Below are 14365 nucleotides of genomic sequence, written 5' to 3' on the forward strand. Positions count from 1 at the left end.
GGCACACTATGGCAGTATCAATCAATCAGTCAATCAATCTTTTATTTGTATAGCGCCAAATCATAACCAATGGTATCTCAAGACACTTTACAGTAGAGCAGTCCTAAGGACGGACTCTTCATTTTATGGATACACACATATGCATATATACGTATATACACATACAAATGTATCCCTCACCCAACATGAATTCTGTCTGTCTATCTGCCCCAGGGCAGCTGTGGCTACAATAGTAGCTTACCACCACTAAGTGTGGGGTGAAAGAATAATGCCTTCATTCTGTAAAGCTCTTTGAGTGTCTATGATAATATTATTATAAGCATGACTTAGTATTTCATAATTATGACCTAGGATTTTATTGTTATTTTTCATTTCCTAGTTTTTTTTTTTTTTTTTAAAAAAAGCAGGAATAGGCTTCCATACTTATCTGGCAACTTTTTTTTGTGTTTTTTATTTTTAGCCAATGATGACTCCAGCTCAGCAGTGAAGGCGTGTCTGTGTGGGAGGAAAGGCTTCTTATTAGACAGTTGAAACACAGTAAACTTGTATGTTTCTCTATCAACCAATAGTGAGTCTCTGAGGTGCACTGAGCCCACCTACAGGTGATACATGAGACTGAGTGGGAGCTGCTCACACTTCCTTAGCTCTTAGTCTCACGCCTGCTGATCAGGTCACATTAGGTCAGCCCAGCATTAGACACACACACACAGTAGTCATGGCATCGACAGCTTTAAGATCTGTTCTGAAAACAAAGGTATGTGTACTTCAGAGTGTTTGTTGTCTGCATGAATCTCCACCGAAGCTGCAAACGTCCTTTATAAATCATCTCTGCAGCAGCTTCTCATTAATCTCGTTGACCAGATGGTTGGTTGATGTTGTTCCACACCAGACCATTTATTTGACTTTATCCCTCCTTCTCTTCTGCAGGTCCCATTCAAATGTGCTCGAATGTGTTACTCCTCCTCCTCAGTGGTGAGTGATAACTGTACTCACAGATATTGATTATTGCCTATTGATTGAGTTCCCATTGGATCTAAATGTCTCTCCTCACAGCCTACAACTAAACTATTCATAGACGGGAAGTTTGTAGAGTCCAAATCATCAGATTGGCTGGACATTCATAATCCTGTAAGTTTTGAACACACTGTCCTCTGTACGGTTATCAGCCTTATGAAACACTGAGTTGTTGGGCTATGTCTGGTGTTGAATATCCCAAAGTAGATGCAATAGATTTTAGATGTATTTCTATTATTTCAATTTTATCTTTCTTCTCTCAAGGCCACCAATGAGGTCATTGCTCGTGTGCCAATGGCCACTCAGGAGGAGATGCTGGCGGCTGTGGACTCGTGCTCCAAAGCCTTTGACTCGTGGTCCCAGACCTCCATCTTGGTCCGGCAGCAGGTCTTCCTGCGCTATCAGCAGCTAATCAAAGACAATATTGTAAGTCAAAGGGCCTCAACACGTTGAAGTACAGGTAGATGATAATAAGCGTTTATAGAACATTTCCTCCAGGATTAAAAGATATTTTGTTGGGTTTCTGTTTAGAAAGAACTTGCCAAGTCCATCACGATCGAACAAGGCAAGACCCTCGCTGATGCAGAGGGAGATGTGTTCAGAGGATTGCGTAAGTTGACCCCCGCACACAGGCGACAGATAAATATTTGCATTGTTACGCAGGTTCTTACTGTGCAGTCGTAAGATTTGTTAATGAGTTATGATGGGAATACATGAGGTAGTCAGAGCGAAGGGCAGATTTACTCCATAATGTTTAACCAGTAGTCCAATGGTTAAAGCCACATCTGCTTATCTGCACTATATTCTACAGTGATGTTAACTAGCTTTGCTATTATCCATTCCAGGTAGTAATTTGTTGAATTCTATCCAAAGTATTAAAAAATGTAAGTTTTTTGTAGAGATGGGCGATATTAAGGTAATGTGCTGTTGTTTGAGACAACATATGAAAAACAAATATGGCACTTTTTCCATTACTAAGGTTGAAAAAGTTTTCTTATTGTGCATTAATGTGTTTTTTTGTATGGAATACATCTAGTGGGGCATCACATTAAAAGTAGCCTTAAGCTGTGGACTGACCGGGGAAGGTTGATGGGGTCAATAATTCTGTATTAAGTTATGGAGCAGACATATTAGAATTACTTACTGCTGTTTTCCATTCATGAAAATGTTTAATTTATACTGTGATAGTGTTTAATGTAATAATCTATGTTGGTTTGCATTTAAAATTAGGTTTTAGGTTCTGATCTGATAATATCGATCCGATATCAGCCAGGAAACAAATATCGGATTTTGTCGGACTGCATCTAAAATCTCCGATATAAGCTCTCAGATATTTTAGTGAACAGTATTGTGTTGTTGTTTTTGTATGGAATCAGAATCAGTATCATAATGAATGAACTCTTGCAGGGTTTTTCACGAATGCACATGCTTTGTTTCGCAAGGCTGCAATATTGGTATGTATCACATCGGAAGCGAAGAAGTTGTATCGGGACATCTCCAGTAGATATTATGTTGAAGGTTAAAATGTTTGTAACCAATTGGTTAATAATAAATGTGTCAGTTTTTCTCATCCCTACTGTTGCTGACTATTGTTCTCTGTTTGAGTAACATCACTTGATCAAACCTTTTCTAACATTCTACACTACAAAATAAGTAATAAAAGTATCGGTATCTGTGATTCGTGCTGATGTAGCATCGGATTGATATCGGCCAATACTCAAGGCTGCAGTATTGACATCGTATCGGAAGTGAAAAAGTTGTATCGGGACATTCGTAGTTTTAGAGAGCAGGTCTATGTATATATCGGTATCGGATAATTTCGGAAATCTGAAATGAAGTGTTGGACAAAATCGGCAAAAAAGCCTAGTTTTTAATATACATGTTTGCTGATTTGTCATTATTATTATTATTGCACTATACATTGAAATGTTGTTTTTGTCACAATGCTATAAAAATGATTGCAGATTCATCAGAATGACACACAAGCTAAAATGCATAACGTAACTGTCTCTGCCAATATTTCTGATGAATCCGAAAACAAAAAAAAAAACAGCTGACGTGAAGTTTCCTCATACATTTCCTGTTTGTTCTGCAGAGGTGGTGGAACATTCGTGCAGCGTCACATCTCTGATGCTCGGAGAAACTCTGCCCTCCATCACCAAAGACATGGACACCTACACCTACCGCCTGCCCCTCGGGGTGTGCGCTGGCATCGCCCCCTTTAACTTTCCGGCCATGATCCCTCTGTGGATGTTCCCGATGGGAATGGTGTGTGGGAACACTTACCTGCTAAAGCCCTCGGAGCGAGTGCCAGGCTGTGCTATGCTGCTAGCCAAGTTCCTACAGGATGCTGGCGCCCCAGATGGGACGCTGAATATAATCCACGGCCAACACGACGGTAAGAGCTTTATCCCAAAATTCTAAGCAAAACATTTTCTTAACATCTGACATAACTCTATTAAAGTGTATTTAAATGTATTTTACCTCATTAATAGGAGTGTGCATTGCCATGAATCTGACGATATATGATTCATGATTTGCATCTCACGATACGATATATCTTGATACTAATCAATACGACATATATCACAATATCAATAATGTCAAACCGTTCAGAAAATTCACGACATGTATGCTATCGCTTTTATAATTTGTAACTTGTCAACTTTTTGAGTTATTGCCCTGGCAACTTTTTGCTCCCATCCACTTACATTGGAAATGTCAACCTTGGAAACTTTTAAACCCTTCCTCACCAGCCATTCTTTAACTGATCCAAACCATTCAACCTTTCACATGTTCAGCTACTACCTCCAACCCATTTACACTTCTTTAAACCTTTTAAACCCATTTCAACTTTTTCAACCCATTTCAACCCATTTCAACCTTTTCAACCCATTTCAACCTTTTCAACCCATTTCAATTTTTTCAACTGATTTCAATCTTTTCAACCCATTTTAACTTTTTTCAACCTATTTCAACTTTTTCAACCCATTTCAACTTTTTTCAACCTTTTCAACCTTTTCAACTTTTTCCAACTTTTTCAACCTTTTCAACCCATTTGAACTTTTTTCAACCATTTCAACTTTTCTTCATATTTTTCAACAAATTCAACTTTTTTTCAAATTGCGGTGTTATTATATTTTTTTCTTCTTCGGTCTTGCCCTATCTCCTCCTACATCGTTTGTCCGATTTTAACAATCAAGATGTCAAACCGTTCAGAAAATTCACGACATGTATGCTATCGCTTTTATAATTTGTAACTTGTCAACTTTTTGAGGATTGCCTTGGCAACTTTTTGCTCCCATCCACTTACATTGGAAATGTCAACCTTGGAAACTTATAAACCCTTCCTCACCAGCCATTCTTTAACTGATCCAAACCATTCAACCTTTCACATGTTCAGCTACTACCTCCAACCCATTTAGACTTCTTTCAACCCATTTCAACCTTTTCAACCCATTTCAACCTTTTTCAACCTTTTCAACCCATTTTAACTTTTTTTCCAACATTTTCAACTTTTCAACCATTTCAACTTTTTCAACCCATTTCAACTTTTCTTCATATTTTTCAACAAATTCAACTTCTTTTCAAATTGCAGTGCGACGGGGGCAAGCACATGCATCCTCACTTGCATTTTCTTCAGGAAATGCAAAAATTCTAGTTACAAATGTAATCTTTACAAGTACAAAATGTGAAATACAATTTATTTCATTTTATTTTAAATGTGCGAGAACAAGTAAATGTTAACTGTAATTCAAGGACCAATATCAAAAACAAGTGGTATGTTTATCAAAATGTCAACTTATATTTTTCAAAAAAGTTTAACTTTTGCTTCTACAACAGATTCAGATTCTGTTAAGTTGGCAAATTCTTAAATCTTATGTTTGATGAAAATAAAGGGCAATCAACTTCCAAGCTGAAGTTAGCGCAATTAAATGTTTGTTTGTTTTTTTTTCATTTAAAAACACGATTTAAAAATAAATAAATTTGGACATGTTTTGGATCGATATGATAATCACGCCATGAAATATCACGAGATAAATTGATTTTTTTCTTACACCCTTACTCATTAATGTTAAAACTATCCGTTATTTGGATAGAAAATGTTTTGCCTTTTTTTGAGAGGGTGTCAATATTCTATATGTTAAGAAAAAATATATTTTTTTTTTCATTACGTAATATTTTAGGTTAAATAAACAATACGCCTCTAGACTAATTTATTGTCTATTTTTCTAATAGTCAAATATATATAAATAAAATTGAAATGCATGCTAATAGATATATTTTTAAAGTTGGCTCGAGAGTATGCAGCTTTATCAATTTTTGGTAAGTTAAAGAGTCATTTTCAGTTGATAACGAAGCAGTTTGCATTCCCACTGTAACATGTGTTAAAGTGACAATTTCACCTAATATTTAAACACTTTTTTAAAAAGAAATAGCAGGTCAGACATACATTAAAAAGATAGTTAAAGTTTAAAAATATTTTAAGAGTGCTCTTTACAGCCATGGTTTGGCCAGCTGTTAAATTTAAAATGCACTTAATGTATGTGTGTTATTCCAGGTAGTCGAGGTCTTCACCACATTCCCAAATCTGTATGATGGACTTGTTGGTAATGAGCCAAATTCCAACTCTTTATTGTTCTCTGTGCTACAGCTGTGAATTTCATCTGTGACAATCCAAGCATCAAGGCCATCAGCTTCGTGGGCTCAAACCAAGCCGGAGAGTATATTTACGAGAGAGGCTCTAAAAATGGAAAGAGGGTTCAATCCAACATGGTGAGAGTCAAAACCAAAGCGGTTTGTTGAACACAGGCTGGTGAAATCCACATGGTGGCAGCATTTACCCACCTACTGTATATTCTCCTCTCTACTGTTTCTTTCACTGAAGAACATTGGGAGATGAGACCAGTGTCCTCTCACAGGGCTGCTGTCTTCCTTGTTAAAAATGTGTTTTTGCTTCAACACACTTGATTGTCGAGAATGGCTGTTAAGACACTTTGCAGAGCAGGATGACAAAGCAGGTGAAAAATAGAAATATGAATAGAAAAATCCTGCATTAAAGGAGCAAGAATGAGGATGGGAGAGAAAATGACTGTGAGTTATAGAAGATACAGTGGATATAAAAAGTCTACACACCCCTGTTCAAATGCCAGGTTTTTGTGATGTAACAAATTGACACCAAGATAAATAAATTCACAACTTTTTCCACCTTTAATGTGACCTATAACCTGTACAATGCAATTGAAAAACAAACTGAAACCTTTAAAGGGAAGAAATAAAAAATAAAAAGATAACCTGTCTGCATAAATATGCACACCCTTAAACGGCCCATGTTATGCTAAATCAACGTTTCTGTGCTTTAAACATCATAAAGTGCTATATGGGCTTCATACACATGTCCAAAATGTTTTTTTTCATTGATTCCCTCAATCGTTAGTTAGAGGGTGATTTGCTCCTTTCTTACTGCAGGGTGAGCCCAAACACCTCGCTCCAATTTGATGACGCGTTCCCACTTTGATGGCAAATTTGACGCGGCATTGAGCTGGAGAAGCCCCGCCGTCAGGAAGCTCTCTGCCGTGATTGACATGTAAACAGACACGCCCACAAAAGTGAGTATTTCGGCTTCCTTCACGCAGTGCTGTGTGTGTATTTTCTACAGTCTATGTACGTACCGGTGAAAGCCCCGCCCCCATGCTCTGTCTCGTGTTTATAAAGCGGCATGAGCTCGGCTATGGAGTGGGTAGGAGGGGGGCGGGCCATCCTCTGGTCCTACGTCACCGTGCGGGGAGGAGGAAGTAGAAAATATGCATAAGTAGGCCATAAATCAGCCTGTTTGTGTAGAGTTACTCAGAAAGTGACTTTCAGAGGCTAAAACTCTGGAAACAGGCAAGTTTGGGGAAATAAACCTCAAATACCATGTTTTTGGAGTTCTTAGAACAAATGGAGTTGGGTGAAAAATAGTATGACATGGGACCTTTAAACTGATACTTTGTTGCAGCACGTTTGGCTTTTATTACAGCACTCAGTCTTTTTGGGTAAGAGTCTATCAGTGTGGCACATCTTGATGAGGCAATATTTGCCCTCTCTTCTTTTCCAAAACCACTCCAAATCTGACAGATTGTGAGGGCAATTCCTGTGCACAGCCCTCTTCAGATCACCCCACAGATGTTCAATCAGATTCAGGTCTGGACTCTGGCTGGGCCATTCCAAAACCTCAATCTTATTCTGGTGAAGCCATTCTTTTATTGATGTGGCTGCGTGCTTAGGGTCATTGTCGTGTTGAAAGATAAAGTTCCTCTTCATCTTCAGCTTTCTAACAGAAGCCCAAAAGTTTTGTGCCAACATTGCCTGGTATTTGGAACTGTTCATAATTACCTCCACCCTGTCGAAGGCCCCAGTTCCAGCTGAAGAAAAACAGCCCCAAAGCATGATGCCGCCACCACCATGCTTCACTGTAGGGATGGTGTTCTTTTGGCGATGAGCAGTGTTGTTTTTGCGCCAAATATACCTTTTGGAATTATGGCCAAAAAGTTCAACCTACATTTTAATAACTGTGTTGCACTGTTGGGTTGGGAGTGTACTGTGAAGTGCAGCTCATACATCTGCCATGACCGCGCGCTCGATCTCAGCTGCCGGGAGAGAACCAGCCATACATATCACCCAGGCAGGCATCGTTGAAGAGGCGTGTGGGAGTGGCTGTGTGTGTGTCTGCTTGTGTATTGGTTGAGGTTACAAGGGGCGGGGTCAATTAGCATCTGTGCGAAACATTTAGGTTCAACATTTAGACTTAGATTTAACATTTAGATTTAACATTTAGATTTAGATTTAATATTTAGATTTAATATTTAGATTTAGATTTAATATTTAGATTTAACATTTAGATATAAGATTAAGCTTAAATATTTAGACTTAGATTTAACATTTACATATAACATAAAATTTTGATTTAAGATTTAGATTAAATATTTAGATATAGATTTAACATTTAGATATAACATGTACCATTTAGATTTAATGCTTTTTGTTACCTCTATATATGTGGTTAAATGTTGTGTTAAATGTAGGAAAATGTGTTAAATATGACAAAAGTGAGATAAATAATGAAAATGTGTTAGCTACAACTTTTATACTAAATTTTTACACTTGGCACCCCATATGGATGTTTTTCTTTGTAAGATAAGGCTTCCGTCTTGCCACCCTACCTCATAGCCCAGACATCTGAAGAAGACGGGAGATTGTTGTCACATTTACTACACAGCCAGTATTTGCCAGACATTCCTGCAGCTCCTTCAATGTTGCTGTCGGCTTCTTGGCAACCTCCCTGACCAGTTTTCTTCTCGTCTTGTCATCAATTTTGGACGGACGTCCTGTTCTTGGTAAAGTCACTGTTGTGCTAGATTTTCTCCACTTGATGATGACTGACTTCACTGTGTTCCATGTTATATTTAATTCTTTGGAAATTCTTTTGTACCCTTCACCTGACTGATATCTTTGAACAATGAGATCCCTCTGATGCTTTGGAAGCTCTCTGCCGACCATGGCTTGTGCTGGAAGATGTGGCTACAAAAATGTCAGGGAAAGCTACTAGAAGAGCTGAACTTTATTTTAGGTTAATCCGAGGCACTTCAAATGGGGACAGGTGTGTATTGCCTCCAATTTAACATGGGTTTGAATGTAATTGGTTGAATCCGAACACAGCCCCGCCCCCAGTTATAAGGTGTGCACTCTTTTGCAACCTCATTCTCTCACTTTTTTGTTTTTACTTCACCTCCTTGAAAGGTTTCAGTTTGTTTTTTAATTGCATTTTACAGGTTATAGGTCACAATAAAGGTGGAAAAAGTTGTGAAATTATTTATCTTGGTGTCATTTTTTACATCACAAAAACCTGAGATTTGAACAGGGGTGTGTAGACTTTTTATATCCACTGTATATGTCAATAAAGAGGGAAGTAGAATCTGAATTTTAGTGACACAATTAGTGCTTGGTTTTATATAGACCAGTGTTTCTCAACTTGGGGTACATGATGGCACTACATGGGGTGCTTGAGGGAGAGAAAGTGGAAAATTAAGTGTCAGTCTTGGTCCCACCCCAGGCATGAGATAACCAGAAATGATAAAAAGTATAGAAATCCACTAAATCAGTGTTTTTCAACCTTGGGGATGGTTTAAATGGCGTCACCTGAAATTTCAGAAAAAATGTAAATAGATTTTTTGTATTTTTTTATTTAAAACAATTTTAAACAACTGTATTTTTATATTTTAACTTTGTGAAATATAAATCTAGTTCAACTAAAATGCAGTAAAAAAAAAAGAAAAAGAAAGAAAAATATCTGAGCTCAAACATGATCAAAAACTAATTCTAGAAAAAAAATGTCTTTGGGGTCGCCGGAAATTCTTGAAATCAAAATGGGGTCACAATGCACTAAATAGGGTTCCTTTCCACATATTTAAAAAAATTGATTCTTTAAAATGTGTGTTATCACTCATTTCATTCTATCATTATGCTCTATAGTTGTTTTTAAATAGTTTTCTAAGCAAAATGTTGTCGTCGGAAAAAGGGGGTACTTGGATTCATTAATAAGAGCCATAAAAGTTTGAGAACCACTGACATAGACAATAGACAGAAAAAAACGGTAATATACACGACTAGTCGCACAACCGTCGGCATGGTGGAGGTTTGCTGGGATGAGCCGCTAACTACAACTAAATTTAAACATTTACGTTTCCATAATGTAATGTGGGGTTAAGTGTCTGGTCCATTGCTCCACCACAGTGGCTGGCATGCAGAGATGGATCTGAATCACTATCCTTCCACTTCCTGTAGGATACGCTCTACTTCCTGCTCCACTGCTGCCTTCCAAACATTCGCAGCATTAGCAAGCAAGACACTATCCTAGAGGATAAGAACCGCGCCCCTGTTTAACATGCACTACTCCTAAAGACTACTAACTAAATATGATATAAACAAGTTTTTTCTTTGCGTCACTATTTTTAAGAAGAATGAAATGAAGAGAAAAGTTGAACGTTGCCTAAATTCTTCATTTCTCTCTCTAATGAGCCATGATGTAGAGATCAGAGGTAAGTCCTTTTTGTGTAAGGCTAACTCCTTTTTATGACCTGTAGGGAGCCAAAAACCACGGTGTGGTGATGCCGGACGCCAACAAGGAGAACACTCTGAACCAGCTTGTGGGCGCAGCGTTCGGCGCAGCAGGACAGCGCTGCATGGCTCTGTCTACGGCCATCCTGGTGGGCGAGGCACGAAACTGGCTGCCGGAGCTGGTGGAGCGAACCAAGGCTTTGCGCGTGAATGCAGGTGCCACACCCTTTCTGCCCACTCTCCACTGGTCCAATATGAGCTTGATTCTCCAACAGGGTTCAGTACAATCATTGCAGGGGCCACCCACGCCGCCCCGAGCTGGCTTCTCGCCCTGTTTTAAGTCCATGATGAAATCAGCTGGTATTACAGGGCTCGTTCAGTCAGCCATGCTGCAAATTTGTGGTCAGATCTGTGGCAGAGGCCTATACGGTGGTTTTTTTTAGAGGGTTAAATACTTTGGAGATGGAAAGTTGATGTAAAGTAAAATGGAGGATGACTGCCCCAGATTAAAATGATATGAAGTTTTACTGCACAGTACAGTGGAAAGCCACAACTATCCATTTTGGAGGGAGTGCCTCAGGGTGCCCCTCGTTCTGGCTTTTTTGCATGTTTGTGGCAAGAGACTTTCCTGAATGTTGGTGCCCGCTATGTGCCATAGCATGCAACCTGATAGCTGGTTGTTTTGGGGCCCTGCTAGGAGACCAGCCTGGAGCCGACATCGGGCCTCTGATTTCTCCTCAAGCTCGTGACAGAGTCTGCAGTCTGATCCAGAGCGGCTTGGACGAGGGAGCCAAACTGCTTCTCGATGGTCGAAATGTCAAGGTCAAGGGTTACGAGAATGGAAACTTTGTGGGACCAACCATCATCAGCAATGTCACAGTATGTCAGTCATGTTTCATCATAAAAACAAACATTAACACTTTACTTGAAGTTTTATACATAAAGGCTGACATTACGCTGTCATTAGCATGAATAAGGTGTCATGAAGGCTGTCAGTGTGTGTCATTTGTTACCCTAACCCTAACCCAGGGGTCACCAACATGGTGCTTGTGGGAACCAGGTAGCTCGCATGGACCATGTGAGGTGCCCTCAAGCTTGTTCTAGAGCCCTCGTCTCCAATGAGCTCCATCTAAAATCTGATTTACTTGCCAGGCTTCAAAGCCACACAGATGTATACATATGACAGATGTAGTCAGTGCTTATATTTATCCTATGTTTTTGTATTAAATTGACTTTCTTTTTGTTCTGTAAATGTTTAATTTTCATAAAACATTGTGACAAACATTTTCAAGTGTCACATATGATTTTAATATTGTTGTGACGAGATGTAATATATTGATTATTTAAAGTTGTTAGTGCTTAGTAAAATAGAAACATAATGGTTTCTTGTGAAACCTAATGAAAATGAAGCAATTGCATGAATTAGGAGAAATAAAAAGTATTGCATGTATTGCAGTCAAAACATGATAATTTTGTATATGTGTATTTTGTAATAAGTGCTTTTTAAAGCTGCAGTGTTGAGTGGGGAACGAGTGCCAGAGTATTTCAGATGTCCAGTTGGATATGCCAATCCATTTATTGAAACAAAGAGGTGTCATGAAGATTGAAATTTACAGCTTGTATGGGTTAGTGTCATGCATGGTCAAAACCATTTGCCTCTGACTGGGTATGTGCGGCGGACTGCGCGTGATCCGCTTTCTGTCCGTGCACGGTCTGCCACACATACCGTGTCAGAGAGAGAGTGAAAGCAGACAGAATAAATAACTTGTAAACCTAAGAGAAACATTATCTAAGGTGTGGAGAACAGACGCAATTCATTTACAGTGTGGATTTGGAGTGTGTTTGCTGTGATCAGCGGAGCTCAGCTGCAGCACTGCTGCTTGTGTGTGAGGAGCGACTGTGGCTCTGAGCCTCTTACTGTCCTCACAGCAGTGCTTTTATGTATCTAAAACATTGGAAGACTCTCCAATACCACAAGATAAAGTCCCTACATTTGTTACTAGTCTATGGAGAAAACAGTCACAAAGAGTTGGTGTGTGCGTGCACGCAAGCGTTCACAAGACCAATGAGTTTCGTTCAGGAGGGGAGGGGGGAGCGTGGAGCGATTCTACAAACTGCAGCTTTAAAATGGTAGCCCTTTGGACTATTCACTACCTTTGAAGTAGCTCACAGTATCAGAAAGATTGATGACCCCTGCCCTAACCCCATAGATCCCTGCACTTAACCTAAAACATGCCAACATAGCTCCAAAGGTGTCATAATTTAGCGGATACTTAATGACAGCGTGATGTCAGCCTTATGTACAAAACTTCAAGTATATTGTTACCAAACTAGTGAGGCCTGAGCCGTGTTTAAGAACTAACTCCGCTCTGTGCTTTGCTTCAGCCTGAGATGAAGTGCTACACTGAGGAGATCTTCGGGCCTGTGCTGGTTGTCCTCGAGGCAGACACGCTAAACGACGCCATCAGCATGGTCAACAGCAACCCCTATGGCAACGGCACAGCAATCTTCACCACAAATGGTGCCACTGCACGCAAATACACTCACGAGGTGGACGTGGGCCAGGTGAGCGGCTGCAGCCTCCAAATGTGTTCCTCTGTTTTGGGAGAAAGGAGCCTTTCACATCATTCTGTCATGTCTGTACAGCGTCTCACTTCACATTTGTGTTTGAAAACCTTGTCGCACATGAAGAAAAACAATCATTTTCCATGTCAAACTTATACACTTGTTTGCTCGACACCTAAAATACACTCCTTTGGTTTGGTAACCCCTACCTTTCCACTTCCTCTAAAACACAGCTACAAATAGTTACAGCAAATATGTTTGTTAAAGGTGGAACATGAAAATGTTCTCAGAGGGGAAATATGAAATTAATATTCAAAGGGATTCCTAGTATCCAGATTAGCAGCTAAGCTAATAAAGATAATAAACATGTGCAGCCTTGCCTGTGGAGTTGGTTATACCCTGTGTTTGCTGTTCACATGTTGGGGAATGCAGGGCAGACCGTGTGCCGTGCTACACTCCAAACCTCCAAGCTGCAAACATTCTTTTTTTCCCCTCTCTCTCTCATCACTATTCACCTTTGCCAAAAGGCTTTGTGTGTGGAAACTCTTGCCCACAAGTCAAACACTTTAACCCAACCGAGTTAGGGCTCCGTTGACCCGATGACGTTATGTTTCATTTACTTTCCTAAATTTTTCTTTCAAGACATTAATTAAAAGCTGCAGGTTTGACTTTGTTTGTGAGGACGTCAGCTGGTTTTCAACAGCAATGATGCTCAGCTTTCATCTGCTGCATCTCAAAGCCCGGCAGTGGAGGATCTCAGTGGAATTGTTTTCTTAAAATGTACACTTGTGGAAATGAAAGAGGTGTTTATTTATTTTTTTTCTTCTGCAGGTCGGAGTCAATGTTCCCATACCAGTTCCTCTGCCAATGTTCTCCTTCACCGGCTCAAGAGGATCTTTCAGAGGGGATATGAACTTCTACGGAAAACAAGTAACCATCAAATAAACAGAATTTCTATTTTTACCCACACACAAAACACAAATTCAACAAAGTCTATATTCATTTTTCTCCGCAGGGTATCCAGTTCTACACACAGATCAAAACCGTAACCTCCCAATGGAAAGCTGAGGATGCCACCTTAAAAAGCCCTGCTGTTACCATGCCAACTATGGGACGCTGAATTACTCGGTGCACTTAACTTGTGTAAATGAAGTCTAAGTTTATCCACAAGTGTGTGTATTTTAAGAAAAGTGAATATTACAGAGGAAGAGTTTAAAACGTGTATGCATGAATAGGTAATGTCCTTCAGATAGCTGTGGCTTTATATTTCAATAAAGTTTCCTTTTTTGGATGAAGATAGTTTAAAGCTAACCACAAATGTCAATGGAATACAACAAGCGTTATTTCTACTCGTGTACTGGCATTGTCTAAATGAGTTATGACAATTTTCACAGTTTTAATATATGACAAAGTGTCCACAACCAAAAGCAAATGCATAGTAAGATGTTTTAAATACGTTCAACTTCAAACCAAGCATCCTGTCATTAGTTTAATGACAGGATTTAATATGTGAGGGGAAATAAAAGGCCACAGTAGTTGTTTGATGTGCATATATAGCAAACTGTATGGGTTTGAGTGCTGAATGCATTCAGGTGCTTTTGATCACACATGCATTAGTTTTCATTTTCAGCTGAAACGGTTCAAAGAACAAACAATAAACCTGTGATGTCTTCTAAATTGCAAGGATGAA

At 39.3% G+C, this 14365-nt stretch overlaps 1 protein-coding gene across 1 annotated transcript; it reads left to right on the plus strand.

Moving 5' to 3' along the window:
- The first annotated feature begins 529 nt into the window (after positions 1-529).
- On the plus strand, positions 530-14358 carry aldh6a1 (aldehyde dehydrogenase 6 family, member A1). Its single transcript, XM_028438782.1, has 12 exons — positions 530-754; positions 928-972; positions 1054-1128; positions 1279-1440; positions 1546-1624; positions 3110-3412; positions 5669-5790; positions 10137-10326; positions 10808-10989; positions 12496-12675; positions 13507-13605; positions 13691-14358. Exons 1-12 carry the CDS (start codon positions 716-718, stop codon positions 13793-13795), a joined length of 1581 nt encoding a protein of 526 aa, XP_028294583.1. The 5' UTR covers positions 530-715; the 3' UTR covers positions 13796-14358.
- Positions 14359-14365: the final 7 nt, after the last annotated feature.

Source organism: Gouania willdenowi, chromosome 22, assembly GCF_900634775.1.
Source record: "Gouania willdenowi chromosome 22, fGouWil2.1, whole genome shotgun sequence".
Classification (NCBI taxonomy): domain Eukaryota; kingdom Metazoa; phylum Chordata; class Actinopteri; order Blenniiformes; family Gobiesocidae; genus Gouania; species Gouania willdenowi.